This window comes from Dermacentor albipictus, chromosome 7 (assembly GCF_038994185.2).
Source record: "Dermacentor albipictus isolate Rhodes 1998 colony chromosome 7, USDA_Dalb.pri_finalv2, whole genome shotgun sequence".
Classification (NCBI taxonomy): domain Eukaryota; kingdom Metazoa; phylum Arthropoda; class Arachnida; order Ixodida; family Ixodidae; genus Dermacentor; species Dermacentor albipictus.
This window is the reverse complement of record NC_091827.1, coordinates 27,700,165-27,722,306: the sequence shown is the minus strand read 5'-3', so window position 1 is coordinate 27,722,306 and position 22,142 is coordinate 27,700,165. Positions and strand designations below refer to the sequence as shown.

The following is a 22,142-nucleotide window of genomic DNA, read 5'->3' as shown; positions in this document are numbered from 1 at the left end:
ACACCATTTGCAATACAAACCAGCGATTTGCAGATCATTTGTATTCACCTCTGCCCTTAAGATTCCAGCTCTGTGAATGTGCGAATGTGAATATGTTTTGTGAACGAATGCGAAACCAACTCAAAGTCTTCTGCACACAAACAATGACTGGCCAAGACAAGTAGGATATAGATTGCTTAAATTATACAAAATTTATTTATCGTACACTATATACATCGTCTCCTTGCCATGAAGGAAACAATTATATTACACGTTTACAACAAAGGAAAAACAAACAGTTCCTTGCATAAATAAGCTACAAATTAGAGTTGTGTGTGTGTGCTATACGGCTAAACAACGTCCAATGCCTCTCTCACTGGGATAGAACAAATTGCAGGGAAAAATAAACCGCACTTGCGATAAAACAGGTGCACAGAGGGGAAAGACGCTCTCTTTACAACAGAGACAAACAATCGACACATGTGGGGGGACGCTGGGGGAGGCGGAAAAACAAACGGTAGAACACATCTTCACAGGTGATAAGCAGCAGCAGCCGTCACTACCTCTGGACACCCAACGGGGCTTTCGGAAACAGAGACAACTTTGGTTTCTTCTTGGGCTGGGTGCTGCCGCCACTCCTACACCTCTTCCTTTTAAGCAACGTCTCCTCGACATCACGCAGCTCCAACCTGTGCAGCACAACTACGCAGTCTTTAGGAACGACTTCAACCACTTCCTTTCTTGACAGGCGTGCATTGACAATGCGTTGCCGCTGCGTAATTGCAGAGCACACCTCTGTGACACCGGGTACGGCGGCGCCAGCTAAGCGCCTTCTCTTCTGTACAGGGGAGACCTCACAGATGCCAGTAGTCGGTGCTCCTCGCTTCTGCAGAAGCCCCCTGGACACTGCGACCGTAGGCTTGACCAACAGCTGTGACTTGGCTGATAGCTCTGGCCTGGTCAATGGCTCCGGCCTGGACACCAGCTCCGATTTGACCGATGGGATAACCTTGCAGGAAGATGCCCCAAGTGCCTCCATGGCGGGCCATCTATCGTCAGGTGTGTCAATGCAGTTCGTCAGCATGCGTCTGCTTTTGTGGCCGCCCACCGCCACCCTGTGCACGACGCTGTTCAACCAGGAACTGGCGCCTTGCGTCTTTGGTATCATAAACTGCAGTCCGTCGAGCAACCTCGACAGCAGCTGCCTGTCGAAATCGGGCCCAATCACAAGCTTGCTATTTGACTGCGGCGATGAGATGACTAGTGAACGTTCAGCAGTGGCTTCGACGAGTAGCAGGTTGCACGATGCATGCTGCCCGACCCTTAACTGCCGATGACGAGTGGAAGGAACGAGCCCACCACTACCAAAATGCGAGACCACTTGGGGCACATATGATGAGACACAGTCCGGTTGGCCAGACATGAACTGCGATAATGCAGACAATATGTTATCAACATTCCTGGCAGCACCAGGCTCTCGGTAGGCTTGCACTGCCGATGACGAAGCCTTGGTAGCTGCCGTCATACACTGCTCTGACACAAGAGAACAACACTGTCCATTCCGGGGAACTCTGTGGTTGACTAGATTGGGCGAGCGTCCAGTCAACAACGAAGAAAGTGCATCCACAATCACAGTGCTTTGAGGAAGCCCAAGAGTTGCTGTAGGAAGAAACCTGGCTAGGCTTTTGGTTGGCTGGTCAAGAGAAGCAGTGGGTTGTGGCAGGTTACTGCTATATAGAACAAGGAGACAAAGAAAATATACACAGTAAGCCTTTGCAATTTGCATGCAGCACATTCTCAGTCAGAGACTGGAAAAGGCTAACATGCGAGTATTCCTGGGCAGCTACAAATTTATGCCGATTATGACATGTTACCTATCCGGCAATTCACAGCTGTTTTATGCTGCAGCAATGATCACACAACCATCACAGACAAAATACCTACCAGTGTGCTTCCGTTTCAGTCAGTAAACACACAAAAGTATGCCTTGCTCAAGCTACAGCATGGTCATCGTGCACCATAAAAATTGATAAGGTGAAAATATGCGATGTCATACGAGCACTGTGTCATGACATAGTCCTTACTGGCTGCCACTTTAAAGGTGCAAGAAAAAACTATCACCAAATGAAACACTCACCACTTTTGGACTCGCCCAAGCACTGGAAAGTTGGCAAAGCAGCCTCCGGATCTCCTGGGAAGAAACCTCCTGTTGGGTTCCACTTGGTCGGGCAGAATTACTGATGACACATGCTTCCTCCTCAGCCCCACCAAGTCCCTAAGCCTCAAGCCATGCTTCAGGCGCTTCAAAGCTTTTCTTTTCAGCTCTGTATGCCTGAAGTGCACCTCGAGGAAGGGAATGACAGCGAATGCGAAATCCAGTTCTGGAACAACAAGTGCAGGTGGTTCATCCTTCACGTCTACAACATTCTGCTCATATAACGCAGAGCCCGTGCATGAGGGGCCCCATTCAGATGACGTGACGACTTCTTCCTCCGGCGTCGACATTGCAGATGAGTCTGTACGATGGCCGTGGCGACACCGCTGTAAGCACCTCTGCACCAAAGCCTCGACAGCAAGCGCGCGCGATAGCTGGCCAGAGGACAAGTTGGTGGTGACCTTTTTGAGCAATGCTGTGACCTTCAGCAGACCCTTTTCCTTCAGGGAACACATGAACTCCGCAGCATGCCTGCCTTCCGTTGGAAGCAACTCCATAATGCTGAAGAAGCTGCCAATGTTGGTGATGTACTCATCTATGATGTCATGCACGGTTGCCTTCCCTTTCATGGTCTCGATGATGCTTAGCGTTGTGAAAAGGTCGATTTCGGCCACCGTTGTCCTGTACATGTTCTCACTCGCTCTGGGACTGGGCATGCCGGACTCCTTGCGGGCACTAGGTTTGCTCACCTGCACTTCGTTGGAAGAACTGATTCGATGCCCTTCCGGTTGGCAGACGTCCTTGGCCAACGCACGTCGCTGCACTGTGTCTGAAGGTCTCGGGGATACGCGAGGTTGCTCCAACTCCACGTTCAGCCGGGGTGACAGCTGCTCCTCTGATGGAGGAGTCCGCGTCGTTGACTTGCAGAGGGGAGGTGATAAGCTGCTCTTCTGTTGCGTGCTTGCGTAGACACTCAGAGGAGCAGGGATGTGAATACCACTTTTGAAATCGCTCCTTGATGTTACGGACAACTCGGGATGTGTTCGTGATAACAGTGTGCTGCAGCCGAGGAGCTGGTTGCCTACGCTTGTGTCCAGGCAGTGTGGTGGCGGCCGTACTTCCTTCACGAGAAAATCTGCCTGCTTGCTGTTGCTCAACTGACGAGACATGCTCAAAGGTTCGAGGGGCTGTGAGGCCTGTACTGCCTGGTTTGCTGGCTGGAGGTAGCCTTCCTTCACCCCTGCATTGCACGTGACAATGCTGATCGACAGAGACCGAGGTGTCTGTGGAATGTCCAGCGCGACTCCCTGCCGGTTTCTACATGGCACCTGTGACCTCGTGTCTTTCACTTGCCCTATGGAGATGCTCTTGTTGGCTGCTATTTTTTTAAGGGCGGCTTGCGTTAGCTGCCTTGGTGTGCAGATGTCGATGGGCCGCCACAAGCCCCTCTCTTGCTGAAGTTTGCTATCCTTCAAGTCCGTTGTCCTGACAGGACCACCAGCGATGTAGTGGCTCGTTGGATTAGCACCCCTTGCATCTAAAGAAACCGGAGACCTTGCTGGTCTTGGTGCACTTTCCACAGTGGAGACACTGCAGGGGCCCACTGGATTATGGCCTGTTGGACTCGCACTTTTGACTTCCAACAGCACTGGGGATTTGATGGGGCTTGGTGCATTCTGCAAGGCAGAGCTGCCAGTACTGCCATGTCCCATCGAACTCAGGCCTTTGATTTCTAATGCAAGAGGAGATCTGACAGGACTTCGTGGACTCCTCACGTGGCTACTCTGTAATTTTGAAGGAGCAAATTTTTCTCGTTCCGTCATGACAGCTCCTGCAGGCATTTTTGGAATGGGTGTGCCCTCGAATATTGGCAACAAGCAATTTGCTGGTGGTGATGCCTTCACTAACAGTTCAGCAGATTTTGATCGTACGCAAGACGTGGAGCTCCCTGAGAACACTTTGCTTGCAGATGTAGCAGCAGGTGCCGTAACACAGATTTCCCGTGCTGTCTTCACATCACCTACTGGTAACTGTAAGGTTGGCTGTGGCCTGGAATGCATGCTTGTCGAACCGAAGACATTGTTCCTGCTGCCTGAAAGCTCTTTCTTAATGCTTAGAGCCAGACAGTTTTCTAGCACAGGGCGTTCCTGTTTAGAAGGAATGGGGCTAGTTCGGGACAACTTCTCGGCTGCCAAAGTGTCGTCTTTTGCCCTGGCCTCCATCAAGCCGCAAGATGCTGCTCGCGATGACCCCTGTCGAAGCTCCATCATGGTCTCCTGAACAAGCACTATGTTTCGAACACTTTCAGACATTTCTTTTCCCACAAACGACGAGGCGCCATGACTCTGGAGTTGTTCTGCAGAGTTGCTTGACGGATTGACAGAAGACTTCTCCTTGGGACTTCTCGACTCGGATGGAACTGAAAGTTCAGCGGCTGGAAACTCGAGGCGAAAAACACCCGTTTCGTTTATCCGCGGCATGATCTCTGACCCAACCGTGCTGCTCGGCGATGTACTGTCCAAGGTCTGTGCTTCCGTCGACTTTGGCGACTGCTTTGATGGCTGCACCACTGCACCTGTGACAGTGCACGAACCTGCCTTTGCTCCAACAGCCAATTCCAAAGATGATGCCAGCGCATCATTTTTTGCAGATCTGGCATCTTGCCTGTTATCTAAAGAGCCTGGCTGGCCTGGGGAGTGGCTTAGCGAAGTTTGCGACACTTCTTGCCGTGGATTGCACTTTCCATCATGACAGTTTGTTTGATTCTCTCCCTTTGTAGCTGCCTTGCCTTTATCGACATCTTGCGGAACCTTTGGCACCTTACAAGAGTTCCAAGATGCTATCTTTTCAACAACTTGATGAATGATGCTCAATTGCGATGTAGTTCCAAGATTTGGGGGTGACTGCTCAAGAGATTTTGTGACCGTTTTGCTTTCGACAGCTGATGATGCTGGTGGTAGTGAATTGTGCGAGTCCCGAGTCGGTGCTCCTGCAATCTCTTCCAGATGCTTTGGTGGTAGCATGCTTGCCGTGCAGGTATCCTTGCAAGATGCAGCGGGCGCCTCAGCTTCCTTCATTGAAAGATTTAGCGCTTCCTTGAAGAATTTGCTCTTTTCGGAATCCTTCTCGGGTGACTCACCTACTGCACCTGGAGCAGAACCGGATGACGAGAGGTCGAGGCCGGAGGCGGCCGTCGCTTCCTGTCTCGACTCTCTTAAGCGCTTGTTCCGGGCGTGCGTGACCGTCAGCGGCACACTGGTAGCCGCATTGGGAATGTACCGTGGGATGACAAGTTCCGGGGACTTCTTTGGGTGCTCCGGCTCCTGTCTGCTTCTGCTGCCACTGTTTCTAGGACTGTGAGTGCTGCCCTTGCACCCTGCTTCTGAGCCTGATTCCTTGCTGACTGCGGGCAACGCAGAAGAAGGGGTGGCAACCTCGGCAGAAGAGCTCGAAACACGAGCAGGGCAGCTTACAAGCTTCTCCTGTTGAGCATCGACCATGGGTGCTGGCTTGGTGATCTTAACAGGATTTGCTCGCTTGCGACCTCTCCGCTGTACCTTGGTGGACGCTTCTTTAGACTCTGAAGATGCAACCGGACTCAGCATGGTATCTTCCCCACTCCTAGGTGGCTTTGTATTGGGCGGCATGACGTCCTGGTGCGTTGCAGCTTCCACTTCATGTGTCCGGACCCACTTGCTCTGTTCATTAACCCAATCTTCGACAGACTTCCTCTTGCTCTTGCGCAAATCCCTTTTCGTACCATGCTGCAGGTGGCGTGTGGCCCCAATGTGTTCGAGTCCCTTGCTGGTGGTGCTTGAGACAATGTTCCGGCGCACTGGCGTCTGGTGCACGGTCCTGGCCACTGCAACGGTCTCGCCTCTTGGTTTGGGGTCGGGAACGGGAGAGGAAGCCAACGAGTCTGCCACGACGTCTTCGCAGAAGCCAGAGTCGTGGAGCGTCTCGGAGACGACCGCAGGACGCAGCTGCTTCTCCACCTTCAGGTTGCACTTCTCATCGCGAGTCACTCGCAGTGTGATCTTCTCCTGTCCCTGCTCAGGCCTGGGCCGGCCCGGAGTGCCCCCACCTGGAAGGCTCCGAAGAGGCTCCTGCGTTGCCACCTGTCCTTTCTCCACGTTCAACTCCTTCAGTTGAGTCACCATGGTCTTCAGCTGCTCTGCAGGCGGGCGCTTGCGTCTGCTCTTACGGCGCCCGATCGAGTCTTCAGCATCCGACGACTTCTCTTCAGAGATGTCTCCCTGGCTCTTGGATCGCGGCCTTAGCTGGGTATCTTTTGGTGCTTCCGCTGCAGTTGGCGACTGCAGCGTTACAGCTTCAGGCTGCTGTGGGGGCGGGGGAGGAATGGGCTTGATCTTGAGGCTTGTGATGACCGGAATGACTGGCTTAGGTTTCTCAGCAGCTGGAGCGGCAGTCGTCTCACCGCGGGCCATAGGCACCTCAGTGGCTGTGACAACGGCCATCTCACCACGGGCCATCATGTGGGCCCGCTCTATTTCTTCATTCAAACTGTTGACAGTTGCAAGCTTGGGTCGGCCTCGCTTCCGCGGCGACATGTGAAAGAGCGATGGATGTGACTTGCTCAAAGTGAGGTACGACGGGATCACAGGCAGTGGTGGAGTGGCGGACCGGCAAGGAGGTTTCAAAGCAGGTGAATCGCTTTTCGATGACGAGTCCCCCTGACTGGTCTTCTGAGGACGCTTATCAGCAGAGTCTTCGCTGTGGCTTCTTCCGGAAATCCTGTTCGGCCTGAGCGTTACCGAAAGTCCTCCGGAGGATTCTTTACAGTCCTTCTCGGATGGACCGCTCTCCTTCACCAAAGCGGCGGCTGCTTTTATTGCATTCATTTTCTCTTCCGCCTTGTGTGCCGCACGGCTGATACATGTCTGAAGTTCTTTCGTCTCGGGCATCTTCTCTTCAACCTTTTTGTCCTCCACTAACAAGGGTGGAGGCTTCGTTAAAACGTCGCTCTTTGATATCGTGCCAACATCTTCAATGAGGGTGCCTCTCTTTGTTACTTCGTCAGATGTGACATCACTTGAACAGATTGCACTTTTCACCAAACCACTCGCAAGCCCTTTGTCGATGCCATTCAACGTGGGAGTTGCTACCTTGGGCTGGCACTTCATGACAAACCCTGCCGTTCTAGCACTCGAACCACTGTCAGCAGGAAGATTTGCCTTGAACGTCAAAGTAGGCCCACAAATGTGGTCAGATTTGCCACCAGCATCCTGACATGCTGCTGGGGTAACAGTGCCAGGGTGCGGTGCTGCATCTTGACTGTGCACATTCTCAACTGCTGCGCTTTTTGTGAAGCTTGCAGGTACTTTTGCTAGTAGGCATGATGCAGGCTTGTCTGGTGCAACAGCTTTGGCCTCCGTGTTGGTGGCTGCCGACTTACTAGGTATGGCAGCGTTCTCAGGCTTGATAAGAGAAGCCGAGGCTGTTCTCGCAGCAGCCAGATTTGCAGTCTCAGCCGTGCTTGGTCTTTTCGAAGTTGAAGCAGCTGAGGCTGTCGTTGCAGGAGAGCAAATTTTGCTTGAGGGGGCTCCCGGGATGTCAGGTACTTGTTGAACGCTGCAGGCTTGCGCTGTTACGCTTGCCGTTGTCGTGGTCTTCGTCACCTTACTCACTCTGCTCATGCCCGCCACAAATGCAGGGTCGGTTGTTCTTTTGGGACACGAGGTGTCGATTTTGCTTTGTACTTTTGGATCTGCGATGCTCGTGCCACTTGCTTCAATGGTGGGCTTCGACGGGGGCAACTCGACGACAGGTGCCGGGTGTTCGACAGGTTTTGCTATGGGCTCGGATGAAGTGGTTTCCTTTTTGCAACTCCTGCTCTCTTGGGTCACATTTGCACTGCAAAATACAGAAAAAGAGAAAAGGTTCCTTTAATAAATTGCAGCAACCAAAACTGCAAACAAAATGCATCATGATTTGAAGGATTACCATGTTTACTCGATTTTAACACGCTCTCAATTGTAACTTGTATCCGTTTTCCATGACCTAAAAGAAGAAACGTCCTTTACAGCACTGCGCACCTCATTCTTTCATACAGATTTCATACAGAAATAAACTTTCTCTCATTTGGAAAAACAAAGATTTACTCCCAATACACTGAAGTTGTCATAAATAAGAAAAAGTCGCAGTTTCACCCGAAAGGCGTAGGATCAACTGCGACAGCCCATTAGTAGACAGCTATACGAAAAGTATACAGTCAAATGTCGTTACTACAAACTTCACACTATCGAATATCTTAAAAATCCCCACCAGATTGCCTATATAATCAATGTAAAGATATTTCAGAACTACGAATTTCAATACAGCGCATATTTCAGAATAACGCACATAGTTTATTTTCCCCTTTATAACATAGGAAAATCGGTATTACGAATTCGGTAAAAGTAACAGCGCCACAACTCTCGCATGAAACAGAAACCTCGAGTGCAGTAGCTATTATCATCATGTTGCAGTAGCTATCATCATCACCATGTCGAGCGCCAACTGCTTCACCGCAAACTTCACCAAGAACTTCACAACAAAGGTTTCGCGATGTTCGCACGAGATCCAACGATGAATGCGGCTAGCGATGGCGTCAAGAAGTGAAAGCAGTTTTCACTGTAGGACAAATTGGACGTATTGCACAAAACCGACGCAGGCAAAAGGCAAATCGACGTGTGCAGACAGCGTGGAATTGCCCCATCGGCTGTCGCGACGATTTTGAAAGACCGAGACAAGACCGCCAAGCTTCACCGGGAATCGCAACTCGCTTCAACAAGGAAATGGCCGTGAGTGGGAAACTCAAAATGTGGACCAAGCTGTTCTCACGTGGTTTAAAGATGCCAAACTGCAAAACGTTCGTTCCATGTCTGGCCCAATGATCCAAGAAAAAGACCGCGAATTTGCCGATGCACTTGAAGTAACTGGGTTCGATGCCAGCGCGGGTTGGCTTCTTCATTTCCGCCAAAGGAATGGAATAAATTGGCAGGCAGTCTCAGGCGAGAAAAAGGCTGCTGACAGAGAAGGCGCGGATTCCTGGTGCAATTATCGTTTTCTAGAGGTGGCTGAATTGTACTCGGAAGATATTTTCCACGCGGATGAGAGTGCATGTTTTTATCAGCTCCTGCCAGACTAGACGATGCACTTCAAAACGCAGCAGTGCAGAGGAGGGAAGAAGTCGCATCTCGCGTGACAGTCCTGCTCTACTGCAATGCAACAGGCCTGAAGAAAATTAAACCGCTTGTCATCGGCAAGTACGCGAAGCCTCGCTGCATGAAAAACATGTTACCGTACGACTGTCGTGCAATCACACGAGCATGGATGACCAGAAAACATTTCTGAGTGGCTCATCAAATGCGATGACCAAATGAGGAAGGATGACCGAAGAATTACAGTGGTTGTCGCCAACTACTCTGCTCAGATTGTGAATGTTCGCTTGAAGCACGTTCACTTGGAGTTTCTGCCGCCAAACAACACGTCCTTGCTGCAACCTTTAGATCAGGGCATTATAAAGAGTGTGAAAGCAGAATTTCGTAAGCGCTTTGTGCAGTGGTTGATTACCAACCTCCGCCTAAAGCAGCCGACTGAAATCAATATTCATCAGGCAGCGGAAATGCTCACACGAGCTTGGCAGAGCTTGAAGACTTCCACCATTAGCAACTGCTAGCGAAAAGCAGGGCTTGTCAAAGCGCCTGTGCAGCTTGAAGATGACCTGTAGATGACCAACAACAACCCAGGGGACCTGTGGACCGAGGTTGCGGAACTGCTGCCCACTGTCTCTTTCTTCTACCACTACGTGGACAGCGACAGTGCAGTACTAACGGTGATGGACCTGACAACCGAAGATATTGTTAACTGCGCTCGTGATGTCTCCTGAGACGATGACGACTTGAAGGAAGACAGTCGACTGTGGGTCACCGAACACAGAAGATGAGATCGTGCCGAACACTGATGTTTTTGTGCACATGAACAAAGTCTGAACTTCATCGCTCGGTGCAATAACATACCCGATGAGGTATTGTGCAAAGTGAAAGATGTAGATGCATTCCTAATCAGTCATGCATGCTGCATGCGCCAGAAGACAATGACTGATTTCTTCAAATAAAGCAGCTTCGAAGTGAGTGAAATTTTTATTTGAGAGTATGCTTGTCTGTACACGCGTCTACTGCCAAGGTACCATTTTCATTCCTAGGTTTGTCCACTGGCTTATACCCACAAGTTTTTCCTTACAACAATATTTCAAAATAATGATTTTCGGTGGTCCCGCGTGATTCAATATATCGAGACTTGACTGTAGTAGTTTTATTGGCCATATAAAGATTTATACTTTCGCTTACTAACCAAATTAACAAGCATAGTGTCACGCACGCACAAGCAAACATGAACATGTCTGATGCAATGACCGCGGAAACTCTTTATCAAAACGCTGGAGTGAGGAAGTGCACTAGCAAGAGCGAGTGAATCGACCTTTGTGCAGCCTCTTGCTTCAGTGCGAACTCAGCGACAAGAACACAACGCGGTGCACCTAGATGCGTAGACTCTGTCTCCATCGCAAATCACTTTCAAGATGGGGGCCGCGCGACTGCGCCGTACTTAGCAGCCGCCGGAGTAAAAGCTCTTCCTGTTTGCGCCAGTCCCGCACGCAAGTTTCAGGAACTCTGAACGCCCATGATGCGGCCCAATATCTGTCAGTCTCTGCACATGTGATCACTTTCCTTTTAATTGCAGCATTGTGATGAACTCGGCATGTTTTTGCAGTCGGCTCTTCCAAGCTGATAGAGCAAACACAGAAAACAAGAAGACTGGGCAGATGGACGGTGCACTAACCTAACTAGGCACACATACTACAGCACATGGAGGACGCTACGGCAGCTAGGCTCGAAGCGCATACGAGGCAGCCATATTGAAATGCCGATGACAATATGGTAACGCAGATTTAGGGTCGTACTAGATTTTAACGCGCACACAATTTTGGACCCGTTTTATCTGGAAAAAAGTGCGCATTAGATTCGAGGAAATACGGTAGGTGTGGAAGCCACGTAGACACACAACAGGGATGAAATGGACAACACATATGCCGACCATCATGTGAAAGGTCACACAGTGGCAGGAAACAAGAGAAAACAACATTACCTGCCATACTAATACATGGCATGTGGGCAATGCTATATTACAACATACCTTACGTACATTCGTTATAGCACGACCTGTGACCAGTGTGATCAGACAGGATTGGAATGTTGGCTTGCTGATTGGCTCTGCTGTCAAAAACATGAATGCGTGTCCAGAGTATACCATTACTCAAGTTATTGCTGCGCATTTGACATTTTTTCCACCAGAATGTACAAACGAATAAGTATTTTCTTCGCTTTAATTAATATTGTCTCAAACTTCAGTTTTGTTATGGCAGCAAAGTGCTCAGTGAAACAAAGCATGGCTAACCAAATTAAGCTTTACTTCGTCATATCCATAACTTACTATATCACATAATACACTATATCCATGTTTGTTATGTCAATGTTCAAAACTAAAACATGTCAGAACATCACATGCAATGCCATGCTTGTGCTACAGCGACACTGTTTATAGAGAGGTTTAGCATATTCCACTAAACGAAGGCAAATCGGGAGGAATAGCGGATGAGCATAGGTGCAAACATGAGCGGCCTGCACAGTGCAGCCACCTGGTGGTGCAGAGCTCAACCAGAAAAACAGAGCTGTTACTGCAGTTACCAAGGGTATTCTACTGCGCTGCTGCTGTAAATTTTTGACAGCTGCACAATCGTGTTGGCTGAAAATTTACACCAGCAGCAAAGTAAAACACACTTCATTAGTGCAATATCAGCTGTGTTTGTCTGGTTGAGCGTTGCACCACTCGGTGGCTGCACTGTGCAAGCTCTTCACGTTTGCACCTCCGCTAATCCGGTAAAACGCCCAGTCCACTTGCATTTACTGTAGTACTGGACATGCTATAAAACTCTCTAGTGCCACTAGACCTCTGACCCAAACCTGGAGTTCCATTTACCAACCAGGAGAGGAATCGGCACAAACATCAATTGCATCAACAAAAAATACGACCAAATACCTTTTAGGCTGCAACCCTTCGTGGTGCCATTTATATACAGAAACAATGTTGAGAATTACAAAATCGATTTTACAAAATCACCAAAAAGGAAAAGATGCCAGTGCTGTGGGAAAATTCAACTGAGCAGCTATTACAAATTGGTTGGCAACTGCAGACATTCTCAAGCTTAAATTAGGCCAATGTTATGAGCACAGGTGAACACATAAATGAAACAATGCCTTCCACCTGGTTTCAACTTGTTTGAGATTTATGTTCATAATACACTCGACCTGACAAGCTTACAGGATGAAGGATTTCCAAAAAATATTAAGAAGTCCAGGCTCATAATTTCGAGCTCGGGGTTGACGTCGGCAGTCAGTTGCGTGGACTACACAACGATCCATTTGATTAGAAGCCCACATGCCATAGCAGAGCAAAAATTCACTGTTCTGGTCGAGCCCATGCATGCACTGTGAAATTCGGCGCCGACTGCGTACGACCCTACGGCATTCCTTTGTACAGGAACAAAAAGCCAAGATTGCAGCAGCATTGGAAGTTCCATGCTTCGCAAGTGTGAAGAAACAGGTCACCTCTTGCTCAACGTTGGTCCTCGTGCGTCAATGCCGGGAGCGACACACGACGAAAGGCTACCGCTCTGCTGTGCCGTACTCTGCGCTAGGCTCGGCGCCGACGTGGGCACCTGGACCGTCGACGCAACTGGTGCTGCTGGCTTCGGTGCACTCTCGAACACGCGATAGAACAGCCGTAGGGGCATGTCCTGGGCCCGAGAAAAGAAAAAGATATGCAGGTAAAAGCAGGTTACTCGAGTGCCATTTAACAAATAACATCCTGCGCTTTATTGCCCAAATTCAACGCGCAGGCTGGCTATGAGATTTACAAGAGTGAAGAATGTGGCTAATTCATATGGCCATACCGGCAAGCCTTGGAATTCGAAAAACACTACAGGTGAAAGCAAGAAAAGAGCCTACAATTTGTTGTAAACTAAAAGAGCTAATTATTTTATTGTTGAATGCCCAACCCACACCAAAAAATGTATAAAGTTAATCAGCAAAGTCGCGGTGTGCGTTCTTTGCGAATATTGCCATGAGGTGTGGCTTCACCGCAGCGCGGCACGCGCTGCCGTGAAGCCACATCTGACTGTCTTGAAGCCACAGCTCAAGGCAAGGTTCTCCGCCATGCATAGTTTCGTTATCTCCTAGAACCCTGCCCTCTCCCCACCCCTGCCTGTTGAAGCTCCCTTCCCCCTCTTCCTTCATGGTCACCCATTCTCCTCCTCTTTACAGGCTGCAATTTTGTGCTTAGTAGATAGCGAAGTGTGGCAATGGTACAAGTGGTACTGGCAAACTGGAACTTGAATCATGATGAGCTGCGCTCTACAGCCGTCCTTTACAATGCTGCAGAAGTTGAAGATAATCAGCATCGCCAAAGAGTAGGGAAACAGAGTCGCTGGTCGAAAATACGACTTGGATGAGCTGTGCATCCGTGAATGGAGATTGTCTCTTGCCAAGATGCAAGTTAGGGTAGTTGTACGCAGTGTCCACGTGTTATTTTGGGCTGTTGTGATAGCAGCGCGAGTTATACACAGTGGCAAGTTATACGGGTAAAATATGGTACTGAATATGCTTAGTGTTTATAAAAGATTTGCAGACTGTAATCAGACACTCTGCTTTATACATTTGAAGGAAATTAAGGAAGGTTCAAACTGAGCTAAAAAAAACGAAGACAAGCAGGAGGGACACACAACACAACAGTACTCGTTTTTTTCGTGCGGTTTTGACACTTCCTTCAAGTATGAACCTACTAGCCTTCAAGAACATCCTACTAATGCTCTATATAGCTGCAGCAACAATTATCTGTGCTGCAGACAATCAGAAATGTTTATGAAGTTTATTAATGCAATATTTACGTAATGGCCGTCGAAGATTCAGGCGCCATCATGCATCGGTTCTATCATTTAATGTTGCTGTCACATGGTATACTCACATAATCAACAGGTTCGAAAAATTAGGCCCTAAGAAGATCACTCGGCTATGCAATCATCTTTCTTATCTTTATTTTAAGTTGTTTTCGTCCTAAACTGTATGCATGCGACAAATCATAAGAATATTTGTCAAACAACAATCGTAAACAAGCAGCAAGAATCTGCCATTCTAAGAAAATAGTAAAAGATAGTCAGATATGTACGACATTATGAAAACTGCACCAAGTATTACGAGACATTCACTACGACGAAGGGGCCCACGTTTGTACAATGTGTGCTTGTCGTCTACTACGTGTCCCATAATTCTCAGTGCAGTTCTAACAATAGGCTATGACAGGCCATAGTGAGGGGCTCTGGATTGATTTTGGCAGTCTGGGGTTCTTTAACATGCGCCCAAATCTAAGCACACAAGCATTCTTGCATTCTGCCTCCATCAGCAGCCAGGCATCAAAGCCACGACCTCGTAACAGCAGCAGAACATCATAGCCACTGATCCACTGAAGCAGTTTTCGCTATCGAAGTACATACACAGACGAAAGAAATAATTTGCGGGGGTTTCATTTAGAAGAGGAAGTTAAAATCAAAGCTACACAACTACATTGAGGTGCAAGCCGGACTTCTTCTTAGTTGGCTGAAACCAGCATGTGAGAAAGCGCTTCAACGCTCATTTGACGATTCTCAATAGAAAGTGAATATGTTTAACAGGTTTGATGAGCATTCCTAAGCCCTATATTAAACTAAATCCTATGCGAAGTCTATCAAGATGACTAGCTAGGACTGAGTGCGTACTGGTGCATTCCCTTTGTAAATGTTAATCACTATTCCTCAGGATTAGCAGGAATGGCGAAATAAGTCGTCCTCTCAACTCAAAGGCTTCAACGGATGTTTCCCCCCAACTAAAACATCCTTAAGTTCACAGCCCCACATACCCTTTTCCAAGAGTAGATGTAGGCAATATCCATAAGCATGTAATCACTCCAGAGAACATCATCCATGTAAAGTATGTCCACCTGCAAAAAGATAGCAACAAGCCCTCTTGAAACAAATGCCCTTTGCATCTGCACACTAAAGGAACATGAAAGGTAATATTGCATTTTCCAGACTACAGCCCATGGACCATACACGCTTGAAAGGAGAAATTTAATGTGATTCTGGCTATATATGGCTGCAGACTACCGCCTCCATGCACCTATTCTGCCTACTGAAAATTTAGTCTCACCACATACATTTGCAACTTCAGAACCACAAGTGTACAGCTGCAGAACAGATTAAGATATGTAGATTTCATTTTTTAAGGAGTTTTCTCAGGTTTACAGAATGTGAACTTTTGACAAGAACTGGCTCCAGCAATGCCAGGCATGAGAACACCAACTATGTCATGTTTAGCATCATGCGCCATGTTTTTTTATTGAGAGGATTTGCCACTGCCAGCATTGATGGCAATTCTGCCTTCATCATCCTCGCCGATGGCTTCAAAGTGCAGGAAGGATGGCAAGGTCTCAGAAAGGTTGCATAATCTGGTTCCCAGAAGCCTACTCCACCACAGTACAGCAGTGTTGTGCAGTCAAGCATAGGAAATATACTGCGGTGAAGCACACGAAGAGTGGGACATATAGTAGGTGTTCCTTTATTATAAACGCATATACCCGCTGTTTCCTGTTAAAGTTCGAGCACCAAACTGCTTAACTGGCAGGCCTTCACGGCTATTTCGGATGTGACTGTGGCAATATAAGCCTTTGAGGGCAAAGAACATATGCACTACGGGTTGCCGCCCATTGGAACTGTGGACTGAACCGTGCTTATTATTGAAACTTGCCACACAGGTCCTTCAAGAACGAGAAGAAAGGGGGTTAACCGAGGGGCCCGATTTTTATTAGTCATATCATAAGAAGTCAACAAACACTGATACCAAGGACAACATAGGGGAAATTACTTGTGCTTAATGAATGAAATAAATAAACGATAAATTAAATAAATAAAAATTGATAAATAAAAATCGGACCCCTCAGTTACCCCATTTCTTCTCATTTATTAGATAACGAGGGTCTCGAATCCAGCAACACTGATGCATTCAGGTAGCATGTGTGGGTTTATTGAGCGGCTGCCTTCACCCAAAAAGATCACGTCCTCGTGATGCCTGCGGCAGAAAGGATGTTCCACATCCGCTTCCAAGGTCTGCGAGTGTTGGCGTTGGCTGACAGCCACCCCCCCCCCCCCCCCGCTCCCAGGGTTCTACTAGGAAACAAATGCCCAAGAAAGTGGATAGGGAAACGGCACCGCGTTAGCTCAATGGGTAGAGCATCGCAAGCGAAATGCGAAAGTTGTGGGATCGTTCCCCACCTGTGGCAAGTTGTTTTCTTACCCACTTTCATTTCCATTAATTTATCGTTTCTTTATTTCATTTATTAAGCACAAGTAATTTCCCCAATATTGTACTTAATGTCAGTGTTTGTTGGCTTCTTATGATAGGTCCTTCAAGAAGTATTTAAAGAAGTTTGCGACACATATTAAATAATCCTGGCATGCACAATTCTGCACACAGCACCAGAAGCGGCTATACACAATGCAGACCGAGATGCAGACACCAAGATGCAGACTGTGCCTGCAACTTCTACTGTGCTAAATCACAGTGAACTCAGTTCGTCAAGGAATGACTCTCGCTGCACATAACCGATATTCCAGCTGATAGCGGCAGCCCTCAATGAGCAAGCAAATCCTACACTTGAACACTTTTCATTATCGGCTTCGGTATGGGTGCTTTCCAGTGCTAGGATTTGTGATCTCTGCACAAAATCTCATTTGATGTGGATATAGAATATTACGTATGCAAACGCATCAGTGAAAGAAGTAAGGCCACGGACAGCGCATTCATTCTTAGCCAGCTGCCGTGGCACTGAGATGGCAAATGCTGAAGTTATTTTGAGCCGTAATTCTTCTATGCAGAGTATAAAACGGGTGTGGACTACCTAAGGACAAACATTATTTTCTACTTGTCTTTCCCTGTGTGATTTTTCAGGCCCTCTAGATCTCAGAAAACATACTGCCAAGCGGGACAGCACTTTTCATACTTTACTATAACATCTCCCTCTTTAAAAAAAGCCCTTTTGGTTTCGTCACAGAAGGTATGCAGGTGTTGCGACATCATGAATCACTGACTCGCTCCCTTCTTGTGATTGCTGCAGCTGACACATTCCAGCTGAGCCAGGAAAAAAACGTACGCAGCATATTCATTTATTCCACATTTAGCATTCTTTATGGGGAATACCCCTACCTAGCCTTACTGCTACTAAGCATCAGCAAACTTTCCTCAGTGTCATGATATAGACATAATATCAGTGGTGCCAGGTCTGACATTTTGAGACCAACTTAAGCACACCAAATTGAAATATCCCAAGTTTCCAAACCTTCATATCTGCAAAGTGTAATCCTTATATGAGTTGAAAGCAGGTGACATGAACTTTGAAAATACGTATTAATACTCCCTTTAAGCCTAAATTTGACCCAACAAACTGTACAACTGGTGTGAATTATAGCCCAGATAATATGGTAACAGGCCTTTGTCCCAATTTGCAGGTGCGTTCCTTTCATTTCCTTTGCATGATGCTCAGTTCTGATTACTCGTCTTACCAGTGCTGTACGTTGCATACTGGCACCCTCTTTATTTTCTGTCTGTCTGCCTCACTTTTTGCAGCAGTGGTGTGAAATCTTTCTGTGACGCGGACAACGGCATTCTTCCTGGCCTTGCATGGCCAAGCCATGGCCACACAATGTGTTTGAAACGCCCCCAACTGCATGCTTCTGAAGGCCTTTTGCATACCTTCATCACATAAACAAGAGCCAGCTTTTTTTTTTTTCTAACATACAGTAGAACCTCGTTGATACAATCCTGTTTCATAGAATTTTTCAGGGCCAACATTCACGATCGAGAACACAAAAAAATGACCCAATACAGTTACGATTCTTTTTTACTGGCTAATACATTCTAGGAAAACACTATCTTCAGGCACTAATTCTCGGTACATTGGCAAATTGCAATCAGATGATAAGCTTTCAGGCCGCTATGTGCCATACGAACAAAAAGCAACGAGGCATCTGCGATCGAGCGCAGTAGGAGCCTGGGCAGCAACTTTCCCGCAGTACTTACCTGCCTGTGTGATGTGAAAATGACACTGACAATGACAATGACACCAGCACAGGCAAATCTCCTTGCGAGACGTCGAACGTCACATTCACAGCTATCGCAATGATATGACAATGATACCAGCACAGGCAAATCTCCCTGCGAGACGTCGAACGTCACATTCACAGCTATCCCCGCCAACCCTATTGCAATAAGCATCCTCCGCTATCTGCTTGACAGTGCGTGTGGGGTTGGAAGCGTACTGCATGCTTGTAATAGGCAACGACCCAAACATGCTGCTACTCCCAGCTGCAGGTGGCACAAAGTGAACGTCATGTTTCACTCTGGTGGCATCGTATTCCGCCATCGGCCACTGCTCGATTTCGTTTCAGTTTTCCATTGCTGTCTTAACACGGTGCTTAACACAGTGCTTAACACAGTGCTTAACACATTACTTAACACAGTGCACATAGAAAAAAATTGGCTGAGGCTTAGCTTGGTTAAGCCTAGTCAGATGCGAAGCATATTGGTGGCTAAACTTGGTAAGTAACTTGTCGCCGAGACGCATACTGAGCACGTTGCTTGGCGAGACATTCTTCCCGCCTTCATCAGTCTCTGTAGCACGCCGCAACCTTCGCTTCTTATTCCAACGAGCAGCTCTGTCTCCAGGAGGCATCTCACCTCGTGAGTGTCTAGCAGAGGCAAGCGCAGCTGCTTATATACCGCCGCGACGCCGCGAGCAACGGCGCGAGTTGGAGCCCCGTTTCCCCTCTGTCGTGACGTCACGGTGTCACGTGGTCAGCCTTGAAGGCGACGGCGCGAGTTGGAGCCTCGTTTCTCCTCTGTCGTGACGTCACGGTGTCACGTGGTATGGCATGAGTACTCAAGGTCATTGAAGGCATTGAGCTCTAGTAATATGCTTCGCATAAAACCACAAAGCGCGTCTTGGGTTGTTTGGGTCTTGGGTCTCGCGCCGCAACGATTCTCGCTGGGTTGGCGCGCCTCAAAATATCCCGCGAAAATGCCCCACCCAGAGAAGCTGCTGAACCAGGCCAATTTCGAGGAGCACAAATGCAAAAATGACAACACACATGCCAGGATGCTCAAGCCCCACCAGCGCGGTGTGCGTTGGCCTGTCATGCTGCAATGATTCACGGAACACTTTGCATTACGTAGATGTCAACTACAGTTGAGTCTGGCAAATTTTTTAGTGACTTTGGATCGTAAATTCTTCCGATTAGTATTATTTTCTCGCATTGCTTTTCCAGAACATATGAACGAGGTTCTACTGTACTTAGGGCATCTAGAAAACATCTTTTTTAAAATATCGCAACCTGATGCAGAATCAGTGACATTCATAACGATAAGAAAAAGAAAGACGTGCTTCAGCAGCATCGCCAGCAAAGCCACAAAAGCCACTCAAAGCAGTCTATGAGCACCCACACATCATTAACGCAAAGAGGCGAGATAAACTGAATTGACACATGCACGCATTTGCAAAGATTCATGAGGAGTTTTTTGCCAGCCCACCTTGTATTTTGTGCTGATGCTGTACTTCATACGCAGAAACTTCTGAAGTAGGGCGATCGTCACAGCGGCTGGGCAGTTGAGGTAACGTTTTGCGGGCTCCTGTGTTAACGACAAAGCAACATAAGAGGTGCACACTTGAAGTGAGCTGTCATTTACCACGAAGGAATGCAGAGTTCATCAAAGCCACAATTTCCAAAAATACAATTTTCAAAAAATATGTTTTCTTGATTTTTTTTTATCTCTAGAACTTGCGTCCCTTTTTAGTAAGTTGTCAATGTTGTCAAGTAGCGTTGAACTGCATAGAAGACAATGGGCCATTGTGTTTCAGTACGAGTTCCCGAAAATTGCCAAACTCAGTCTTTGGCTCCTTAGGACACGACGCAGTCCATTTTTCCCCAACAGGAAATTTACCAGACCTGTGCAGGCGCTGTCAAAATATGTGCCGTCAAGCTTAGCTGGTGCAGGAACTCGCAAGGCAGTGTTGCCATCCATTGCTCCTTTCTGCGCCTTTTCTGGCTTTCCCTTTAGCTTCCCTCTAATTCAGTTGCAATACATTCTAGTAAACACTGTAGTTCACCCTGCTGCCACAGGTAACTCACACCCACCTTAAATGCTTGGCTGCTCGGTCCAGCTGTAGACGCCTCAGGCTCCGTCTTAACATCAACACTGGAAAGAGCAAATGAACTTGTATGTAGTGAAGCGGACTACTTGTCCACCAAACAGTAGTCCAACAACTGATAAACATTACACAATAGTTTCGTCAATCACCCAACTATTTATTTCCGCAAAGAAAACACAAGGTGCAAAAGAAAAAATGGCACTATTGAAAAAAAAAAAGAAAGCTAGAACTTTTTGTACTAAAATTTGCAGGCTACAACTCCAAGTCAGAGAACTTGCTTTTAACCCATTGGTAAATGTTCATTTAGAACGAAAGCCGTGTGCAATGTTGGCATTTTATTTTTGACAAAGTTGCCAGGTCACAACTGAAAACGCTACGGCTTTTGAAGAAAAGTCGCTAAGTGATGATGATGATGATTTTCAAAAAATTCAGGGGTTCCATGTGCCAGAACCACGATATGGTTATGACGCATGCCATAGCAGGGGACTCCAGATTAATTCTGACCATCTGGAGTTCTTTTAACGTGCACCCGACGCACAGTACACAGGCCTTCTTGCATTTCAGCCCCATCGCAATGCATCCGCAGCAGGCGGGATTTGATCCCGCACACTTGACGATGGCTTGCTCAAAATTGTCTGATTTATGTCCTAACTGTTCGTAGATAACCTCTTATGATGGCAAGTCAACAGTAGGAATTGTGAAAATAAACGACGACCCAGTTTTACACAGCGGTAGCAGACTTCAAGAGATATTGTGCTTTGCCTAGAAAAGCAGCTTCAATGCACCAAGAGAATATGGTTCACTAATAAGTTCTACGATATCTCTTTAGAAGCAGTGACATATTGAAATGCATTTACGCTTTCTGCGATAAAATGGAGTCAAGGGCCTTAAATTAGCCAAAGTCACTTGCGCAATTTCGCTAGGGCCATTTACTGGCTATTTAAGTCAATAAGTCAAACAGAAATTCACTAAACGGTAACTCAGACTTAAAAATGACAAGGTTGTTGTTAAGGTGACTAAACACTTGCTAAATTTAGCAACTTTCTGACTAAGTTACCAACATTGCCCTTGTGTTGGCTTTTAGACTAGTTGCTGTTGGTCTAGCTGGAACTTAGTCATTTCAATTTCGATTCAATTTTGCTTTCCCAAGCCAAACAATCTGTGTGGTACATCAGTCTCCATTTCTTGTCTTATTAGTGCGTGCTTTGTTTTCATTCTAAATGACGAAGTCAATCTACCAGTCAATATGCTCCCAGTACTTTGATGTGGAATTCTCATTTTGACAGTCATACTAGTACATGGGTTAATAATTAAACACATTCCCAATAAATTGCCCAAAGAATGTGGCAGAACCTTTCAAGAGGGTTCCCAGAAGTTATTGCATACTTTAGCTTTGAAGCAAGTCTCTTGCATGCTGTGTACCAGGACCCGGCAATACTATGACCGGAGGAATATCTAATCGGTGGCAAATGCGATCCCTGTACAACATTTCAAAACTGATAATGATGGCAATGACAGTGACTGAACATGTGTGCATTACTTTTTTACAGGAGTTTGTACTATGAAAAGTTAAATTTCTAAGGCCACGATAATGCATTATTAAGGACTAAAGCACCATAATGCCTGACAGCTTGAAGACTAAACACCACCTCAAACAACA

The 22,142-nt window shown here is 47.2% G+C and overlaps 1 protein-coding gene across 2 annotated transcripts in view; it reads right to left on the bottom strand.

Moving 5' to 3' along the window:
* Window positions 1-168: 168 nt before the first annotated feature.
* The window catches only part of LOC135919285 (uncharacterized), a 39,604-nt gene continuing 17,630 nt past the window's right edge, over window positions 169-22,142 (bottom strand). The window contains exons 7-12 of one of the 2 annotated variants that reach the window (XM_065453026.2): window positions 20,469-20,529; window positions 19,864-19,962; window positions 15,143-15,223; window positions 12,802-12,989; window positions 2,117-8,008; window positions 169-1,706 (exon numbers count right to left, since the gene is read on the bottom strand). In XM_065453026.2, coding sequence (XP_065309098.2) covers window positions 539-1,706; window positions 2,117-8,008; window positions 12,802-12,989; window positions 15,143-15,223; window positions 19,864-19,962; window positions 20,469-20,529 — 7,489 coding nt within the window. In that variant the 3' untranslated portion in view covers window positions 169-538. Of the gene's footprint in view, window positions 1,710-2,116; window positions 8,009-12,801; window positions 12,990-15,142; window positions 15,224-19,863; window positions 19,963-20,468; window positions 20,530-22,142 lie in introns of both variants that reach the window. The other variant, XM_065453024.2, reaches the window with a different exon arrangement.